This window comes from Rhynchophorus ferrugineus, unplaced genomic scaffold (genome assembly GCF_030347505.1).
Source record: "Rhynchophorus ferrugineus isolate W39M unplaced genomic scaffold, kcgeb_rfMv2 rfM4, whole genome shotgun sequence".
Classification (NCBI taxonomy): Eukaryota; Metazoa; Arthropoda; class Insecta; order Coleoptera; family Curculionidae; genus Rhynchophorus; species Rhynchophorus ferrugineus.
In genome coordinates, this window is record NW_027472583.1 from 3296747 (window position 1) to 3318642 (window position 21896).

General features: G+C 36.7%; 2 protein-coding genes across 2 annotated transcripts; one reads left to right on the plus strand and one right to left on the minus strand.

Annotated features, from left to right (window-relative positions):
- Positions 1–825: 825 nt before the first annotated feature.
- Positions 826–1772, minus strand: RpS3 (Ribosomal protein S3). Its single transcript, XM_076404319.1, has 3 exons — positions 1318–1772; positions 1101–1258; positions 826–1041 (listed from the first exon to the last, which is right to left on the minus strand). Exons 1-3 carry the CDS (start codon positions 1712–1714, stop codon positions 874–876), a joined length of 723 nt encoding a protein of 240 aa, XP_076260434.1. The 5' UTR covers positions 1715–1772; the 3' UTR covers positions 826–873.
- Positions 1773–15343: 13571 nt separating this feature from the next.
- Positions 15344–21688, plus strand: LOC143195773 (uncharacterized). Its single transcript, XM_076403216.1, has 5 exons — positions 15344–15434; positions 17913–17976; positions 18706–18804; positions 18848–19267; positions 21577–21688. The coding sequence occupies exons 1-5, from the start codon at positions 15344–15346 to the stop codon at positions 21686–21688; spliced, it is 786 nt and encodes a 261-aa protein (XP_076259331.1).
- Positions 21689–21896: the final 208 nt, after the last annotated feature.

Genomic DNA, 21896 nt, shown 5'->3' on the forward strand with positions numbered 1-21896 from the left:
AAACATGATGCTTTAAACTTAAAAGTATTTTTCAGTTTTCTGACCCTATTTTTATATCCAAAAGCTTAACAAAGCAAAGTTAAACAATGGTTAAATGTGTTATTGTGAACGTCAATTATTTCATGCCAAATGGAATCAAGTCAACCTAAAAACATACATTCCTCAAACATAACATACATCAAAGTGACTCTGAAGTTGAATTAGTTCTTAAGATACAACTTTATGTAATTTGTGCCACGTAAATTATAATAGTATTAATTTACTTTGTTTTTATAAACTATTAATAGTAAAAACTTACAAAATGTAAAAATTTACCACCATATACATTGCTTTCCATTAAAATGTTTTAGCCATAATGTTAAAAATCTACTTAACAACGCAAAACAAGTGGTGTTTGTTTGTATTAGGCCTTTTATATCAAGCAAATTAAATATATTTCAAATTATATATAGCTAGCTATGAAAAGTTACATATTTATCAATTTTATAGCAGAATTCGATGAATTTTAAACGAAAGGAAAGTTGCAATTTATCTAAATATTACGTTGTATTTCGAGCTTAAAATAAAGGTTTTTAGTTACACAAGATTGAGATAGAAATTATTCAAAAAACAGGTGACCTGAACGTCGAAAATAAAATACTTTGAGCATTAAAAAAAACTTTTATCACTTTTTATTCTCAAAACATGTAGTTGTGTTTTTAAATGTAACATACTGTTAACAATTTGGCAATATTGGTGTAATACTTAGAACATTATTAAACAAAATATAGAATTGTCAACAGAAATGTATACAATTCAAATTATGTTATGAATGAAACAAAACTCTATGATATTTAAATTTTTTTTATTACATTCCTTAATTATATAAAAAAGTTAAACAGCAACAGCGATTGGCTGTGGTTCTGGTTTAACGGGTTTTATTTCCGAAGATGGAACAGTTGGAATAATTTCTTCTTTAGGTTCGACCACAGATACATTATCGGGAAGTGGTTTCTTGGGACCCATTTTTCCAGTGGGGTCGTAAGGTAACATAATCTTTACCTATAATAAGGTTTTCAGTGATACACTGGTGATAACATTAACATATAATTTACACTTACCTTAATACCTAATACACCTTGTCTGAGTAAAACGTGGCGTGTGGCGGTGTCGACGTAGTCGTTGCATGGGTCACCAGAGTGGATCATGAGCCCATCTACGAATTTCATTGATTTGGCACGTTGGCCTCTCAATTTTCCAGATACTACCACTTCACATCCTACACGATAAACAAAACATAAACAAAAATAAAATAAAGGTAAATAAATAAATGCATACCTTTGGCGCCGCATTCCATGATGTATCGAAGAACACCATAGCAAGCTCTTCGGACGGCCAAACCTCCTATAAGTTTGAATCGGAGAGATTCTGCTTGGGCGATGGCACACAAACCTCTGTTGGCGACCTTTTCTCCGTACAAAACTACGGAATTTTCAGGGAAGCTGAACCTCTTTTGTACCACCGACGTTAATTCCCTGATACGTCTGTTTTTCTCACCGAGAACACGGTCCGTTCTGGTAGCCATAATAATAATTTCGGTACGAGTTGGGGTAACGCGTACTTCCACACCGGAATATCCATCTTCGGAGAGTTCTCTGGTGAGGAATTCGTTTAATTCGGCTTTGAAAACGCCGTCACCGACAAATTTTCGCTTCTTGGAGATCGTGGCTGCCATTTTCTTACACTGACAAGAACGGAAAGAGAGAACACGCGGTTTCGAATGAAAATGAAATGTGTCAACGAAATGGCAGGCCTGCCTGTCATCTGTCATTGTAAAATATTTAAGCTGTAGCTGTGTTGATATTTGCAACCAGTTATACAGTATATGTACTCGCGGTGACACCTATCCTAACAATAGAGTAATTATATGTTTCATAAAATAATGGAATGTTTTTTTATTAATTGTTATAATACATATATTCAGAGTGATAGAGTTAACAAAAAGTAATTGCTAAAAGCTTAAAAATAATTAACAATAAGTAGAAATGTCTTTTGTATTAATCTCTTAAAAATAATTGTGTATTATAACCACAGCTATTGTATTAATAGTTTATGAATTATATTTTTAGAATCCTTTTTACACCTTCATTAAAACAGAAACCGGAAACACATGTCTCATTCTCGGATTTTTTCGGCATATCAAATTTTCTATATTTACCTGCAATGTATTCTGTTTATACCCTTATAAATATTTAGATAATGTTTGCATATAATGGGTAAAATTACCCCTAATTTTAATTTTTTTGTAATGAAAAATATATTTTGTCCTTTTTCATATTCTGTTTTGAATGTTATTTATATCTGTCATATTTATGATCGTTTTCAAACAAAATTGTTCTAATGGTAAGGTTAAAACAAACTCAAGTATTCATTAAGTTGTTCCTCATTGAAAAGTGTTTAAATAATAATTGTAAGGTGAGATTTGATTTTATTTTGTTTTTGATGATTGAATTTTGTATTTGTTATGCTATTTTAATGATATTGTTTAGTCCAAATTGTTTTTTACTGAATTATAATTTGGTTCATTCTGCAACAATAATAGAAACTATGTTATAATATAAAATATATTTTTTATAACGGTTTTTAACAGGACATGTCATTGATGGTAGACAATAATATTTTTAAAGAAAACTAATGTTTGTTGTTTTTGATATTGATGGATTAGGTTTTGATATGTTAGGGTTTTTCTTTTGACAATATGACAGATTTATGATAGATAATTAGAAGGAACTAATAATTTTTTGTTTTTAATACTGATTAGTTAGGTTTTAATATGTTTTTTTATTAATGGCATTTGACCAGAAATGTCATTGATGACGGACAATAATATTTTTAAAAGAAACTAAAGTTGTATTTTGTTTTTGATATTGATTAGGTAGGTTCTGATATGTTATATCTTTTTTTATTAACGACTTTTGACAAGGCATGTCATTGATGACAGATAATAATATTTTTAAAAGATTAGCATCTTTTTTGGATGTCGTTTTTTTTTAATATTGAGTAAAATTGAATTAATAGTTTTTCTTAATTTTAACGCACTAACAATAACAAATAGGTTTGAAAGATTTTATTTTGGAGATTTTCTTGGTTTTGGATTACCAGTAATTTCAGCTAACTAATACTCTGAAACATGTTTTAGTCAAAGTGATGCTGTTAATCGTAGTTGATTTTGCAGCACTTGTCGATTATTAACTCATAGTCCGGCGCTTTGATTGGGTTGATTTTGGCTGTTATAATTTTTGACACGATTAGTTGAATTGTTATATTGTATTATGTTGATACCTATAATATATTGAAACTTTCGTTTGATTTAGACCTTTTATAATATCATAATAGTGGCCGTTGTGATGTTTTGTCGTTTATTGCCAGGAAATAAAAATATTTCTTTTGCAATATAGATTTGGGTAACTTTGAGTGATGAAATAACACGTCTAATAAAAAGGCACGATGATTTTTTCGTTCCTGGTGTGGAACAATGTCAGGAAGCCTGGCGTCGAGATGAATGTTTCATTTTTTATTCATTATCCGCCACGGACCCGTTCCCCACCCTTCTGTTTTTCCCTTGGAACGGTGCCATTCGGTATTCCACATGGACCGTCGATATGGATTTGCTATTAGGCGGTATCCAGCTGCGCAAGCTCCCGCGAGCACGTGCTCTGGATTCGGGATAAGACGAATGACGAGGAGGGGATTCGTCCCGAGTTCCCAGAGCCGTCCTACCTCCCCCTCCCCCCAAGTCCCGCGCGCGCTCGCCTCCTAGACCGCGTGACTGCTAAACTTTTGCTTTTTCGTGCGTCTTTTTTTATCATTTATCAAGCGGCCTGTTTCGTAATATTTTTTTTCGAGGTTCTTCCTCACCGTCGCCTCCTTGATAAATCGTACGCCATTTTCAACTTTCTCGCCAAATTAAAGCTTTCTGTTTTACGAGGGAACCTGACTGTCTCGCATCTGCGTCGAAAAGTTGTCGGTTGATTGGGTTTACAGATTTTGTAAGTTCGCCCGATAAAATTCTGATTACTGGTTTTGGCAAATGTTTTAAAATATAATTCTTTCAATAAAGCGGCCAATGCACGTCATCAGAATTTATATTTTTTGTTTGTTTTGGCTCTGACAACAAAATACTAATATGAATAAAATAATGAAACCAAAATAACGTTATAATATATAACCTATTTTAACGATATAGTACATTTAATGCATATTTATTGAAGGACTTAAACTACCGTTCAGTGGCGGATCCTGATTAAAATGTCAAGGCATTCTGCAATTTTTGCAATAAAAATACCTATTTTTAATAAATTAAGTCCATCCTACGTTCTTCTGTTCGCAAATTTGGCAACTTTGTCATTAAAAGTGTCTGTTTCAGAGATAAACTGTTTTTCAATAGGTAGCATGTAAAGAGCTGTTAAACGATCTTCGGCCTTTAAATTTCTGAGATACATTTTGATGCACTTTAGTGTTGTGCCACATAATTGTCTCCTATATTCTTTGCTATTAACATTAATTAACATATCAGAAGAGGTAGTGCACCATTTAATGTTCTGTAATCATTTCTTGAATAAATAACTGACAGTTCAGTTCGTAATCGTTCTTTGTCAGGTGTGGGATGAAAGGAACATAGGAAGTGAGTTTATCCTCAGCGAATTTACCAAAATTTACTGGCGTCACTTGCCTATTGGACAATCACGAACATAAATTTACGACCATGCCCCAGTATAATTCGAACCTGCGACTATCACAACAATATGACCGTGCTGTCAACTTCACCTCTGCGTCAACCAAGACGGTTTACTGACCTTCTGTTTTAACTTTTAACCTTTTATTTTCTATTGTGATCTAATTGAGCTCTTTAGAGTTACATTGAAAATGAACAATTAAGTTTGAAAAAATAAAAATAGAGTTTTCCTATTCTTAATCATAGTGGTATATTAATATCTAGTAAGGAGCTTCTTGAATATTTTATAGATAACTATAGTTATCCCCAAATTTGTTATGTTCTTATTCCACTGGTAAGAAGTAAAATACTGACCTTCTGAAATTTCATCATACCTACAGACAGCAGACATTTTATTGCCAAACAGGGCGACGAATACACTGACCTACACCCAATATAGTGGGGTCTTTCACTGGACAGTGTTCTTGGCCCATTGTTATATCTATTTTATACAGCTGACCTACCGACCTCAAGAAACACTACTGTTGAAACATATGCTGATGATACAGCGGTTTTATTATCACACGAGGATCTAATATCAGCCACAAGAAACCTCCAACTTCATCTTAACAAAGTCGAACTGTGGTTGGAAACGTGGCATATTAAAGTAAATGAGTCAAAATCTACCCATGTGTTAGGATAGACGGAAATCATATAATAATACTTATTGCCCACGGGCAGATTGTTGAAGTTCTGAGAGATTAATTTTAAAAAATCTGCTGTTTTCTAATTGAGAACTTTAAAATTGCACTGAAAAGGAAAAAGTAAGTTTGGAAAAGTAGAAAAAAGTTTTCCTATTCTTAATCATAGTGTTATATGATTGTAAGGAGTAAGGAGTTGTATTGTATCTAGTAAGGAGTTTATAGAATACCCTGTGGCTCTATTAATAATAGAAGATTATTTTTTGTAATTGAGCTTAAATTCTCCTGTGTTATTAAGCTTCTGTTGACCTTCTTTCCGCAGTAATTTATTTTTATACAAACTAATTTTTAATAATAAGTATTGCTTATGTTTGTATTATATATATATATATATATATATATATATATATATATATATATATATATATATATATATATATATTTATATATACACATGACATGTAGAAAATCACTTCATTAAGTGATCTGTATAAAATACTATCTTAATAGTCTTATTCTAGTCTGGTTAATTAGTCTTATTCTAAAGCTTATTTTAATTATATTTCTATATATATATATATCCAATAATCAGACCAGATGGTGTTAAACGTTTTAGTCTACGCACTTCACTATCACGTCGCATATTTAGCTGATTAGCGAGTATATTGGGATGCACTGAGACTCTTTCCAATTACCTCGCACAAACACGTTGAATTACACACGTTATTGGTTCTAGAGGAATATCGCGTTGAATCATTTCATTTGAAACATAGTACGGAGCAATGGCACGCAACACTTCATTTTGGTACCGATGAATGATGGATATATTAGATTTTTTAGCGGTACCCAATAGTTGGATTCCATATGACCAAATAAGCTTGAGTATAGACACATACAGCAATACCTTGTTATCTAATGACAACTTGGATTTGCGTCCGATGAGCCAATACATTTGATATAATTTAAGTCCAAGTTGTTGTTGTTTAGAGAGTATGTGCTTTTTCCAAGTTAGGCGTCGATCTGAATGCATACCAAGATATTTCACATCCTCTGCTTGAGGGAGTTGACAGTGATTGAGATTCACTGGTGGACATGTTCTTCTACGAAGGGTAAAAGTTATATGAGCGGATTTTGTTTCATTGGCTTTAATGTTCCATGTCTTCAACCATATTTGTATTTGCTCTAGGTGGGTTTGTAGGTTCATTGATGCTGTGACTGGATCTTCATGAGATGCTTAGATTGCTGTGTCGTCTACGTATGTTGCCACAGTAGTTATTTTTGTGGTGGGTAGATCGGCTGTATATAGAAGATATAGTATTGGACCCAGTGCCTGGTGTATGACTCCTGAACGTATTGGTTGTAATTCGATATGTTCATCGCCTTGTTTTACAGTAAAATATCTATCAGTTAGATACGATTTTAGTAACTGATAGTCCGTATGTGGGAGAATTTTCTTTAATTTAACCTGCAAGCCCGTATGCCATATTTTGGTCCATTTTTATTTTGTTTACAAGCCTATGTACTTGTTCTATAGTTCCATGCTTATTGCGAAACCCAAACTGATGTTCTGGAATCATTTTTATTTTTTCTATTACATAGTTTAGCTTCTTTATGTATAGTTTCTCAAAAACTTTCGATATTATCGGTAATAAACTTATACGCCGGTAGGAGATGGCAAACTAATTAAAATGAAATCAATTCCGAAGTAATCATTCCAAATATAGAAAACACGGATGGCTACGCATCTAGTTTAATTGAATTTATGAACTTCATTATAGCGCATGTGGATGCATTCGTGATCCCAATCATCATATATTTCGTTGAACAACGGTGTTGATTAAATGACAGTTTATGACTGAATTCTTGATGTGTATATTGTAGTTAATTATAGTAAATTTAAATAAATTTTTTACTTTGTGTAAGTAGTAGCGAAGAAATGAAAGTTTTCAAAAAAGTATATTTCTTACAATATAGGGTCTCGCCTAATGGTTTCAGCCAAAAATAAACAGCAAGAGCATCAAAAAGAAACAGTAATTAGATTGGTAATTTAACACGTTCGCTGCTGTAGACGTTAGAATCCGTTAGTAGCGCTGGTGTCGTTATTTACTGGCAACTTATTGTCAACAAAACAATGGTCGATATCTAAGAAAATTATATTGTTAACGATTCATAACTGGTCCACTGCCTTTTGACCGGTACCGTTTACTCCGTCTTCATGGTCCTAGGCATGGTTTACAAAAGGACGCTTTAGGAACATCGAGGATATTTCGTGAAGAGTTTCACGAACATGCTCAGTGTAAGGTTCTCCCTAGGCGCTTTAGAACACGATAGCCACTTGATAAAATCCCTACCCATCCACAAACTTCGGTAGATAAACAACTACGACAATCCTATCGTAACCTCAACCCAAAGCAACATTAGCAAAAGACCATTTGGTTCTAGCTGGTCATTCTGAAACGTCCAGGATACATTCCTCTGTACCATCTCATGGAGTTCACAATTTCTCTTATAATAATAATAGTCCTCTTCATATTTACGTGTTTATTGTGTTATTTATTGTCTTACATAATATATATCATTATCCTCGTTTATATTTTTATTATTTCAAGAATTATTCTAATATACGTCTTAAACCCGCTCGAGATTTAGTTGTTTATCAAAGAAACATAATTCATAATGCTTTTTTTGCCAGAAAAATTCGTTAGAGAGGTAAGCATTTAGTTGAGAATGGGACCAATTTACTCAATGGTCATGGCACTCATGTCAAGATGATAATAAACATAGTGTTAAGGCAACAAAAGTTGATGGTAAAAGATAAATCTTGGTAGACAATGATTATATTTTGTTAGTCATAATATTTATTTCAACATTAAATATAGGAAAATGTATTGGCTAATTGGAAGAAAATCACAATTATCAGTACATAACAAATTGCTATTATATAAGCACATACTGAAACCTATATGGACATACGGAGTTCAATTATGGGGATGTTCTGCAAAGAGTAACATAAACAAAATACAAATTTTTCAGAACAAAGTCCTGAGAATTATTGTGGGCACACCTAAATACTATAAGACTGATTATCTACATCGACCTTCAGATACCCACAGTCCGTCAATAAATCAAGAGAATTGCAAGGGGGTCTGAGGAAAGATTCCATAATAATTAAATAATAAAAAAATTCAAAATTCATTGAAGATATAGTTCTTCATGCTGGAAACAGGAATGGTTAATGACACCTTTGGTTTGGATGAACTTGATTAGACACATTGAAGAAAAAATTGACAAATGATGGAATTGTGAACAAATGTCCAACATAGATTGGAAATTAACAGCTTAGTTATTTACTTGACTGAAGCTTTCTGAGTATGAGTTTATGATTCAATGCTGACAATTTCCAAGCCAGGATGATGAGAGCGGAAGCAACTAAATGTAGACTGTGAAAGATGTATGTGAATAGATATGTGTGTAATTGATAAAAGGAATGAGGCGATAAAGAATACCAACTGTTTTGCCTATATGTTAGGCAAATACATTTGCAGAGAATGCAGTGATTAAATCTAGTTTTAACAAGAAGGATGTATACAGGTAGTAATCTGCAAACTATTAAGTTTTAAGTCCTTGGATAATATATGCGTTAGAGGTACTATAATGTTAAAATAAATTATGTTTGGTAACGGTATTTTTGTTTCATTATTTTATTTAGATTAGAATTTTGTTGTATATCAAAGACAAAATGAACTAAAACTCCGAGTTGATGCGGCAACATTGCGACGGTTTGACGTTATCAATTCAGATGACGTGAGTTCACTGTTTCATTGATCGGACTATAGCTTACACATTTTAAGAAATTAATTTTTTTCTTCATATTTTTCAAAAATTAACCCTTTAAAAATAAGTCGTTAAGAATATTTTTCCATAAATTTTCATCATATAGAAATTAAAACACCATTATTTTTTCTCCAAATTACAAACCCTTGTGAAATGCTTGCGATCAAGTGACTTTACATTTTTTTTATTTTTTTCATAATGGTTCGGTTACATTTTACGTCTACATGGAAATTCCTTTTGCAGCATTCTTCAGATTTTGTTCCTTCCGACTGAACAGTGGTTCCTTTCGGTGACTGATTAAAACTTATTGGTGCATGCAATATTCCCCAATTGGCGAGACGACGGGCGCATATTTATACCATCCAGTCGCAATTCGAACAATTATAAATAAATAATCGTACAGTTACATATTGAAATGGACATGCTGGATTGGACAACGTACATATTAACGTCGCACAAACAAAGGGTTACCGGATAAAATTGCGCCCGGCGGCCACTACATGCAAAACTAATTAGTCAACACAACTGTACCGCTGGCTGCGGGCATGGCCGACACGCCAAAACGGAATGAAATTTCGTACGTTTTGCGGTAAATGAAAATCCGACGCAAATCCAGTTAGCGGCGGCGGAACAGTCGGTTTGACAGTCGACGATCGCACGGCGTTTTCTCCCCCGATTCCCAAGCAGGCTTATGTCAACGGGAGTTATTTTTTTAATAACATTTAATCTCTCGTGAACTTTAGTTCCCGGTTTTTGTACCGGAAAGTTAGTACCGATCATCATCTTTCAGGCAATTTATGAATGCCATCTCAAAAGAACTGTTTGTCTTTTCAGTGAAACCATTAATCGAGTCATTTTATAATTTTTTCGAAATTGCCAAAGTGATGTTGATAGTAAAGTTGATAGTTGATTGAAAAGTTGTTATTTGGACGGGGCAAGGTCTGGAGAATACAGTAGTTGCTATAATATGTCCCATGCAAGTACTTTGAAGGCTTCGTTGACCAGTTTTGTTTTATGAGACGCATGTTATTGTCTTGTAAGATCACTTTACCTTGTTTCCGGGTCAATTTTGGACATTTTTCGATCAACTCATCGTTCAAATTGATCATTTGTTGACGATAGCGATCACTAGTAACTGTTTCCCCAGGTTTCAACTGTTCGTAATACACCACTAGATACTCTGGTCCCACCAAACACAGAGCATTGTCGTGCGACCAAATCGATTTGACCTTGGAGTCGATTGGCTGGCTTCCCCGGGTGATGACAATGATTTTTCGCGCTTAGGGTTTTCAGAATAAATCCACTTTTCCAATCACCCGTTATTATTCGATGCAGAAATGTCTTCCGGTCATACCTTTGAAGCAGCATTTGCCCGTCATCAATTGATGTGGCACTCACCTTCACATCGTTTGGATTTTCCCCATTGCTTGTAATCGGTCGCCAATATCGTTTCTTGACCCACATTTAACGCTTCTGTCAATTGTTTTTGAATTTGGGTTCGATCTTCATCTAACAACTTTTACAGTTTCGCATCTTCACCTTTTTCGGTCTATCAAACTATTATTTTCGGACATGAAACTTTTTGAAAAGTTTTCGAAGAGGTGTAAATGACACTGTTACTTTTGCAACATATAACATGTATCTCTTTCAAGAGCTCAAGCTGAAGTGCAAAACATATACTGGTTATGGGGTATGTAGTCAGCTCTATCAGTATATAATAAGCTTTTGCTTCACCAAGTCTTGGAACTAGTGTAGACTTTGGGGTTGTACCGGCCGAATTATCATAAAAAAATTCTAAAATAAGGTACTGCGAAATGTTGTTAATGATCCGTGGTACATCTTTGACGATAATATGCATAAGGACCTGAAGGTTGAAACTGTCAATAATGTTTTCAATGCCTGTGCCTAAAGATATAAACAGAGGGTCCATCAGTACATCAATGTTTAGGTTCTCCAGCTACTAAGTAATGACGATTTAGTCAGATGATTAAAGATAGTAAAACCATTTGATCTAATTCAGTGAAGTTATAAGTAAACTCTGTGCACATTAAGAGAGTGACATATATGTTAAGTCCAAAAAACAAATAGCTTGTTAATGATAATTTACTAGATTTCCATGATAAATAATTTTTTTTTCAGTTAGGGATGTCGGTCCCCATGAAAAAATAGATATTTCGATATATCGATATTTTTATGATTTCGATTTTTATTAATTTCGAAAATGTCGATATATGGGGGAAAATCTCAAAACGGAAGTTCGATACAATTTTTTCCCTCTCCAGTCCTATTTTTTTACGCAAAATTCACTTGACGATAGGAGGACAAAAATCTCAATACTTCACAAAACCTAGGTTTTTCATATCGATATTTTACTTTTCAACTAAAATTGCGATACTTTTATTTACAACTATAGATACTTCTTTGAAAAAAATATCGATATCGAGTCGATTCAGCTAGTCAGCTGCATTGTTACTAATCGGTGCCGACTAACTTATAACTGGTCTTTAAAATAACTTAAATCTAGGTATATATCTAGGAGGACTCATCGCCCCTATTTTAGCCTCTGGTGTAATAATGTTTATGTTTATTTATTATGGATATAACCTACTGTTTTACAGCTACATAGGATTAAATGGCTTGAGTCTGTGTCCTGTTATGGTTTTATCCAGGAGTTGTATTACTTCGATATTGATATGGTCATTCTGACTTTGTTCTGTCATAAGTTTATATTTATAATAGTTTTCTCGGAACATTTTGCATAATTGAATTTCGTATGTCTATATAGGTCTCAGTATTTGCTTATACAATAGCAATTTATTATGTACTGATGATTGTGATTTTTTTTCCAATTAACTAATACATTGTCTTTTATTTTAATTCCAGTTCATTTCTTTTTTTTATACTTTCCTTCCTGTTGTATCAAGATTCATTCTGAGATACTTAGCGCTGTTTCTATATGGAATGTTATATTTTTTTGAGCGGTCTGACTATACGTCAACTGCACATGCACATATTTATTTTTGTTAATTTTTATTTTCCAAGGTTTTCAATATTGTCACTTGCCTGTTGTATTTTTCTGGTTGCTTCTTAGTTATTGTCTAAGACAGCAAGAATTCCAGTACAATCAGCAAATGTATGTATCACATGTGTAGGATAGGAAAAGAGTTCACCCGAATACACCTCCTTGTGGTACACCGGCTTTAGCTTCTTTTATTGTAGAGTAGGCTTCTTCTTATTTGACTCCAAACATTCTGACTGTAATATAAGATTTAAATAGTTCAGTGTATTGTTTAGGTAACATTTTCTGTAGCTCATAAACAAATCCGTCAAAGACTTGCGCTACATCTAAGAATACAGCTGAAAATCCTTTTTTACCTTCATATGTTTCTTCAATTAAATCTGTTATTCTAGCTAGTTACTAATAAATTTCTATTATGCTATTCGGTCGACACACTGTATCTTCAAAATATATATCTTCAAAATGTATAAAACAGTAAGTAGTTTTTTTCAATCGAAACATAATTTAATACAATTATTGCAGAGAAAATTGTTAGTCTGGAAAGTATCCATAAAAATCCAAAAGATATACAGCTATTTGAGAGATGAAAAGATTAAACATCCTTTCATACATTGTTGGATAATATAGGATTTAAGTGGTGTAAAGATAACACACGAAGGGGTTTAATGGAACTTCCAGAGATTGCTTTTAAAATAATACAATATTTAAAAACATATAACAAATTCATGGAAGCAATATATCAATTTATATATTTAAATGAGACTTGAATATTTCAGAATGGTACATTGGGTTGCTCATGGCAAGATTATAATAAATATAGTATAAAGACAACAAAGGTTCATGGAAAAAGGTAAACGTTGGAATAACTATCGATTAGGTTTTTAATCCAATTGAGTTGATATAGGGTATTGCAAAGAATTATTACAACAAATATTCAGGTCGACGAAGATATTCAAACCAGAACTGTCTGGATTTATGGAAAGAGGCAGTGAAAATAGCATCTTCGGTTTGTGTGAGCTCGATCAGGCTCATTGAGAAGAAATTGATAAATGGTAGAATATTGAGCAAGTTTTTTATAGATTGGAAATAAACAGCTTACTTGTTCACTTGATTAGTGTTTTTGAAAGTGACAGTGATTGAATAAAACTTAATGAATGTTGGTTTATGATTCAATGCTGACCATTACCAAGACAGGATGATGAAAGGAAACCACTAAAGGTCAGTATACAATTAATATACTTTAGTTGTAGGGAACTGTATTATAGAGTGTGAAAGCTTTATGAGCATTGTTATTTAGAATATACATTAACGTTTGGTTAACATGTATGAGGAGAGAAATAAAACTAACTGTTTTGCAGATATGTCAAATGCATTAAGGAAAATGCAGTGATTAAATGTAGTTTTATCAAGAAAAATGTATACAGATAGTAATAGGACAAACTAAAGAGAAATACAGTAATATAATAATGACTTTACAAGGATACATTGCATCGAAAGAAACAAGAACTAAGCGTAAAACATAAATATGCTCTCTATTGAAAGTGAAATACATTACTCAGATAGACAATTGTTAATTATGTGGATTAGGCCTTCGGGGGATACCACTACATACAAAAACGCGTCTAGAACACTACCGATATTAGTGTGCAAAAAGCTCAATGTATAATAAAACAACTCTAAGCTATAAATTATTGTGGCTGTAAAATTAATTGTAGTTTTAAGTTCTTCGATAATAAATTCATTTGATGTACTATGATGTTAAAAGAAATTATATTTAATAAAATATTTGTTATTATTTTTCTGGTTGTTTCTTAGCTATTGTCTAAGACAGCAAGAATTCCAGTACAATCAGCAAATGTATGTATCACATGTGTAGGATAGGAAAAGAATTCACCCGAATACACCTCCTTGTGGTACACCGGCTTTAGCTTCTTTTATTGTAGAGTAGGCTTCTTCTTATTTGACTCTAAACATTCTGACTGTAATATAAGATTTAAATAGTTCAGTGTATTGTTTAGGTAACTTTTTCTGTAGCTCATAAACAAGTCCGTCAAAGACTTGTGCTACATCTAAGAATATAGTTGAACATACTTTTTTACCTTCATGTTTCTTCAATTAAATCTGTTATTCTAGATAGTTACTAATACATTTCTATTATACTATTCGGTCGACTCACTGTATCTTCAAAGCAATTTAAAGTTTAAACGTGCAAACTGTTAGTTCGTTTACCGGTAACCAAATAACAAAGAGGAAGTTATCGCCGGCGAGAGAAAATCCGAGACTCCCGGAAAGTTTTCGGGGCAAAAGGTGAATTTAAAGGTGACGTGCGGCGGAGGCAAGGGGCGCCAGTCTTAAACGGCGGAGAATCGTAACGTGGAATAAGGTGTTTCGGAATACCGGGCTTATCTGGTGAAATACGGTTTTCGGGGCGGACTGGCGAAACGCCAATCTTGGGGGGCACTTTGCCGCAACTGCCGCGGGCTGAGTTTCGATCCAACGAGTTCGCATTCATAGAGTTCGTTCTGCCGTTTATTAAGACACGCATTGTTCTGCGTAGCTGTAAACCTTATTTATCCAGTGGAAGTTAACACAGAAATTGTCAACAACCTCAATTCTAAAAAGGGTTCAGGAATTGACGGTATGTTAATTCACCTGGGTTATTGAAAAAGCTGCCACGAAAAACAATAATCATATTGACATATATATTTAATGCCTGTATGAGACTGAATAATGTTCCGGAATGTCTTAAGATTGCTCGAATAATTATGCTTAAAAAACCTGACAAACCGATAGAGTATGTCGGATTTTACAAGTCTGTTTCCCTGCTACCTGCGATATCAAAATTATTTGAGAAACTGATATTAAAACGTATTCATTATAGAAATATAAGATTTCCAATTTGACAACCGACCAAGTGCACAGAGTAACAGCGGTTATTGAAAAAGGTATTCGAAGGAAAGAAATACTGCGCTGTAATATTCCTGGACGTCTCACAAGATTTTGACCGGGTATGGCCTTAGGGATTAATCTAGAAAATAAGCAAATTGCTATCGCAGAATTACTGTCGACTGCTGAAATCATATCCTTTCGAAAATAATGTCTTGCATGAAGGGACATTCTCAACATTTGGACCTATTTCGGCAGGAGTTTCACAGGGTAGTGTCTTGGGTCCACTCCTATATCTCAAGTATACTACTGATATCCCAACAACAAAAGAAACATTACTTGGAACATTTGCTGGCGAAACAGTTATCATGGCAAAAGATGTATCTCTGTCTAATGCTGTAGAAAAAGTACAAGTAGCGATCAACAAGATCTACAAATTGACTAGAGACTGGAAAATACAGCTTAATAGCTCCAAATTTGTCCATGTTAATTTTGCGTTGCGGTGAAATCACAAGAACCTAACCTTCACGGAGGCCCTCAAGCAGAATCAACGGAATACCTCGGAATACATCTCTATGGTAGGTTAAATTGGAAACATCATGTTGACATGACAAAAAGCAGAGCAGATTAGACTCCCAAAGTCAAGCAAAAGTATTGGTTAGTCGGAAGATACTCTCAACTTGACCTGAAATTAAAGACATTGGTTTATCAGTCAATGATAAACGCATTTTGGACCTATGGGTTGTAAATATGGGGTTTTACTAAAACATCAAACCAACTAGTAATCCAACGCACTCAAAACAATGCCTATCGCTACGTTACCAACGAAGAGCTGCACGATGACAAAATCAAATGGATACACTAGGTGTAAAAACTAAATTACAGCAACGTGGAAGCAATACAGTTACTGGATAACATGCAGGAAATTGATTGAAGTGAACCAAACCACACGAACTTGTTTAGTATATAAGTATATTCTTAACTTTAGCTTAAGTAGATTAGTTTTATTTTAATTTAGGAAATACATACCAATCTATTAATAATTAACCTACAATTTGTTTTTACAATAATTTAAACCTACGTATGTATCTAGGAGGACCCATTGGTCCTATTTTAGTCTCTGGTGTAATAATAGTTGTGTATTAACATTGCTGTTTCTCTATTAAATGCACCACCTTACATTACACTACACAAGATCAAATGGTTTGATTATTTTGAGTCTGTGTCTGGTTTATTAAGTAAATAATAACATATTCTATTACCACAACAATAACGAGGATGTATACAAACTATTAAACTGTATGTTTTACAATAGAAAATTATATCAAATTTATGTGTAAATGTAAGTTATTTTAATGAAATTGAAACCCTTCACTCATAACATCTCACACTTGGAAATAAACACACTATTTTTTTTCTAGTTCCGTGCTAGCTCTCGAAGAGAACGGTCGTGTCCGGTCCGCCGAACCTACCTGCGCTTCCGAGAATTACCCGAAACTTTCCCTAAGACGGTCGACCCGTTATCACGTTTCACCAGTGCCTACGTAAAAAAAAAAAAGCGTCTGTAAGCGCCGAAAAGGCGTTTTTACAGACAAGGCAATGGCGTCATGTACGTCAGAGCCGACGTCGCCTCCTGAACATAATCCCAGTGTTTCAAATTCAAATGGACCATCTTCAGAAGACAGCCGAGAAGTGCTTATAACGGAATTGAGAAAACAGAACGAAGACCTGCGAAAGCAGATAGCTGACCTTAAAACGTTCGCAAAAGCCCAAACAGACGCCCTGAACAAACAGACGGAAAAGCTGGAAAAGAGCGAAAAGGCTTCCGAAGAGCTCAAGGAAGAAATAAAAACTCTCACAGCTACGATAACACAATTCATGAAGCATCAAAGAGATGCCATGGAAGTAAAGATTCCCGCTGCCATAGAAATTCAGTCCCAGACACCAGCTAAACCGACACAACACTTAGACCAAACTGAAGACTCAGAAGACGGTTTCACCTTGGTGGGAAAAAGGAAAAGAGGGCCCGTCACTCCACCTCAGGAAAGCCAGCTGCCGAAGGCCGGCAACAAGGGAAAACAGGCTCCCAAATCACAACCCAATCCGGTAGCCAAGCCAGCCACTAAATCTACCCAATCGAAAGCCAAGGCTAACGTACAGCCTTCGATTACAAAATTTGCCACCAGACCAGTACAAAACAAGCCGACCACCAAGACGGCCCCACAGCCAGTACCGAAACAAGTTACCACAAGACCAACCCAAGACCAGCCTGCGCAGGTAAGTAGCCAGGTCACTAAACAAGTCTTAACCTCCACAGAAAAAACAGTGCCAACCGTTTCGGCGACTGTTTCTCAAAGTCCCCCAAAGGAAAAAATTCCGCCTATAGTGCTCCGTGATAAGAAGAGGTTCATGGAGCTCATTAGAATTACTAAGGCACAATCAATAGACATTATAACCCGAAATAAAAAGGACGGCATTTTCTTATTCGTCGCCACAAGCGACAATTACCGTAAACTTACTACCCTGCTCGAGGAAAGGAATTACCCTTACCATTCCTTCTGTCATCCGGAGGAGAGAGCATTCCGGGTAATAATAAAAAACATCCCAGAATCACTCTGCATTGACGAAGTACGTGAACTTCTCTTTGATCAAGGCTTCCATCCCAAATTTGTGCAAAGATGGAAATTAAAATCCGGGACAGAACTACCAATTGTTCAGGTAGTTGTCCCTCGCGAAGAGCGACACATCATATATATGACCAAACTCGGCGTCATCACAGTGAAGGTCGAGGTCCAGCCAGTGCAGTTCCAGCATTCCAGCTTGTATTGCCGAGCCCCCCCACGGTGCGTCAAATGTGCCGGGCATCACGACACTAGATCCTGTACCAAAATCCCAGAAGCACCTCCAAAGTGCAGCAACTGCGGTGAAACTCATACCGCAAACTTCAGCGGTTGCACCTGCCGTCCTGCTCCAAGAAAACCAAAAATTCCGACCGAAACCAGACCTCCACAAGGTTCTGCATGGAGTAACCAAGGTGGCAGAAAGCTAGCCCAAAAATTAGCCAGCGCTACCCAGCCTGCTCCAACTCAAACTCCTGCTCCAACCAATACACCGGACCTTAACTCCACAATGCAGGCGTTTACTGACCCGCAGGCTTTCCTACAAGTGATCGCCCTGGCTCACCAACTTGCTCGTCTTTTTCCAAATGTCGCCGCCTAAGCGGCAACACTTACCTGTCTCTATAACTTTCAGCAGCCTTTAACTCTTCGAAATGGCTGTTCCGAAATCTCTTATACTGATGACATGGAATGCAAATAGCTTACGCGGAAAGCAAGCGGAATTGGAGGACGTCATAACATTCTATGACGTCGACATCGTGCTCATCCAGGAAACTTTCCTGAAACCTTCGCATCGTCTCTCTTTCGAACACTTTTTTGTCTACAGAAACGATAGAACTCCGGGTCGAGGCGGTGGAACCGTCATTCTCGTCAGAAAAGGAGTCAAACACGAGCTCCTTCCATCGTTATCAGTAAACAACTTCGAAACAACCTCCATTAAAATCGATATCCAAGAACGTCCCTTCGTGATTACATCCCTGTACAGGAAATCTTCTGCATTCAACTATGCCGAATACCGATCACTCGTCGAAGGAAAATTTCCGAAAATAATAGGTGGCGACTTCAACGCCCACCACCCCACCTGGGGGTGTTCCAGAGCGAATCCCGCAGGTAACGCCATCGTAGCTCTAAGTGCAGATCTGGGCTACGGTCTTGCCTTGCCAGATGAACCCACCCATCACCCTAGTACAGTCTCTCAAGGCGCAGCAAGAATCCTTGATTTCTTTATTCTTCAAGACGTAAATCGCGATTCCGAAGTTCGAGTCCTTGACGAACTAGACTCTGATCATCGTCCGATCCTTCTCAAACTCGGAAACTGCGCCACCACTCAAGTCCCACTAACAAGATTCAGGAAAAAAACCGACTGGAAAAACTACCAATCTCTTCTCCTGAAATCCGATCCAATTCCGAAAATTAACACACCAGAACACCTCGAGGAAGCCGTACTCAAGCTAACTCGCGATATTCAGTCTGCTCACGAATCTTCCACAGTCAAAATTTCATCACAACCCCAGCCGTGGAAAAACAATCTTCCCGCTTCTCTTAAACGTGAAATTCGCATCAAAAACGGTTTATGCAGATTAGCTCGATTCACCCTTGATGCTGCAGACAAAAGGGAGGCGAACAGAGCATGCAAGAGGGTAAGGGCGGCCGTCTCGACTTGGCGAGCAATGAAATGGAACTCATTTCTCGCGGACCAAAGGCTGGATGGCCCCCCTTCCTTCTGGCGTGTCTCCAAATGCCTCGTGGGGAAGACGCACAATGTCATCCCTCCCCTGAAGTCAGCGGTTACAGGAAATTTTGCAGTCACTGACCAAGAAAAAGTCGAGCTCCTTGCAGAGACCTACGAAGCTCAAATGAAATGCCTCCCACCCGCACAGAACACTAAAACTAAAGACATTGACACTGTCATCAACGAATCCAACTCCGTCAAAAGACCAGTAACCCCCGCCTTTCTTCTCAACCATTTTGTATCTCCAAAGTCTCTACAGACTATGATCGGCAAACTTCAAACCAAAAAATCTCCAGGTTTCGATGGAATATCGATTACCCAGTTAAAAAAGCTCCCGCATAAGCAACTCGCAGAACTGGCAAACATTATTAACTCCATCATGAGACTGCAACACTTCCCGGCGTCTTGGAAACACGCACATATAGCGGTTATACCCAAGAAAGGAGCAAAATCATCTCCATCTGATTACAGACCTATCAGCCTTCTCAGCGCCATTTCGAAGCTTGCCGAGAGGGCAATACTCTACGCTCTCAACTCTTTCACAAAGGAAAACAACATCATTCCAGATGAACAATTCGGCTTTCGCGCTCACCACTCATCCGTCCATCAAGCTTCCCGTCTGGCTGCACACATCCATCATGCTCTTGACCAACGTAAAAAGCTTGGAGCAGTTCTTCTGGACCTAACCAAAGCCTTCGACAAGGTCTGGCACGACGGATTGTTCGCAAAGTGCGTGCGGTTAGGCCTCCCAGAAGACCTAACCGCTCTCATCAAGTCCTATCTCTCGGACAGATCTTTCCAGGTCAAGATCAGGGCGTCACTTTCCAGTCGTAAACAAATCGATGCTGGCGTACCTCAAGGTTCCCCGCTGGCCCCAGCCTTATTTAATCTCTTTATTTCAGATATGCCGAGAAAAGAGCATATTGACGTCGCCTTTTACGCTGACGACACTGCTTTCTTCACGGCCGCCAGGTTCGAAGTTACAATTCATGAGCGTTTACAGAAGCAGCTCGATCATGCGGTCAAGTGGTTCAAATTCTGGAGGTTGCAAATCAACCCCCTGAAAACCCAGGCCATCATTTTCAATAAGAAGCGTTAGGCACTGCGCGCCTTGCAACTTAAGATCGACGCCGCAATAATTCCATGGCTGGATAACGTCACGTACCTAGGTCTTCACTTCGACCGGCGGTTCGGTTGGCATTCCCAAATCCAGAAAGCAATCCAAAAAGGTTCGGGGATAGCAAACCTGCTATCTCCTCTGATCTGCCCTTCTAGCAGGCTTCCCATCTCCATCAAATGCTTATTTTACAAGATGTTAATTCGGTCCGTACTCCTCTACGGATCTAATGTCTACTTCAAGTTTGTTACACCCAACCAGGTCAAACGGCTTCAAGTTTTCCAAAATAAGCTCCTCAGGAGAATATTAAACGCTCCATGGTTTGTCAGAAATAATCAAATCCATAGGGAAACTGACACTCCAGAAATCAAGCACTTCATATCTCAATCATTCCACAAACAACAACTCAGCTCAAGTTCTTCTGAAAACGCGCTTGTTCGCGAGCTGGTCGACATGCTGGGAGCTTAGCACCGCGTCACCGCTAAGCTCTCCCCCTTTTCCAGGCTGAAACGACCTCATCCGTCGCTACAGTCATAACTTTTGCCCCCATACAACAGTACCCAGTTGTGTGTTAACTCAGGTTCGCGAATCAATAGAATCGCCGGGCTCTCGTGCCCAATAACGGCTGCCCGATCAGCGGGTGCCATATCCCCAAATTTAATGCAGTAGCAGTAGTGATCCACAGGGGTCAACTGTGAGGCGGTTTCGGTTTAGTGTATTGGTAAGCCCAGAGGCAGTCCCACATAACCCGGTCCAACTTGTCACTCCAGGGCAAGTCTCCGCGACCAGGTATGCGTCATGCATTCCACCGCTTGGTTTTTAGGCCAGAACAAAAAAAAAAAAAAAAAAAAAAAACACTATTTTTCTAACAACCAGGGCTGTGTTATATAACACTATCTTCCTGAAAAAATGACCAAAGAATGTATGTGGTCTTTGTCACTTCTGGACAGCTTGTAATTCTAGTAAAATTATTCAGGAGCATCGATTGTACCTTCTGCGAGTTTGCATTTAATCTTCTGAATCTGCAATGCTTTTACTCAAATTCTCGTAGTGTAATTTGTATCAAATGGTTTAGGAAGTTTTGGTAATTTCCCAATAGTTGCAGAATTGCAAGCTTCTGTCCAAATTCCAGTAGATTATGTTAGTTCGCGGTTACTACAGTCCGCTTTTGACAACGTTGAGATAAAAATTCCACGGACTAGGGGTGTTTTTCAAAGATTTCACCAACTTCCTGTCTTTTCTGTTAATATAAACCGCACTCTAACCGTATAAGCTCGTCGCTCGTCGGAATAACGA

Bases quoted from the DNA above. Each gene is read 5' to 3' on its own strand.
- LOC143195773 (XM_076403216.1), top strand. From the start codon at position 15,344: ATGTCTTGCATGAAGGGACATTCTCAACATTTGGACCTATTTCGGCAG. The intron at 18,805-18,847 runs GTGGCGACTTCA...GGGGTGTTCCAG, and splicing joins AAAATTTCCGAAAATAATAG to AGCGAATCCCGCAGGTAACG. The intron at 19,268-21,576 runs GTGGAAAAACAA...AAAATTATTCAG, and splicing joins ATTTCATCACAACCCCAGCC to GAGCATCGATTGTACCTTCT.
- RpS3 (XM_076404319.1), bottom strand. From the start codon at position 1,714: ATGGCAGCCACGATCTCCAAGAAGCGAAAATTTGTCGGTGACGGCGTT. The intron at 1,259-1,317 runs GTATGCATTTAT...TTTATCGTGTAG, and splicing joins CATGGAATGCGGCGCCAAAG to GATGTGAAGTGGTAGTATCT. The intron at 1,042-1,100 runs GTAAGTGTAAAT...ACCTTATTATAG, and splicing joins AAGGTGTATTAGGTATTAAG to GTAAAGATTATGTTACCTTA.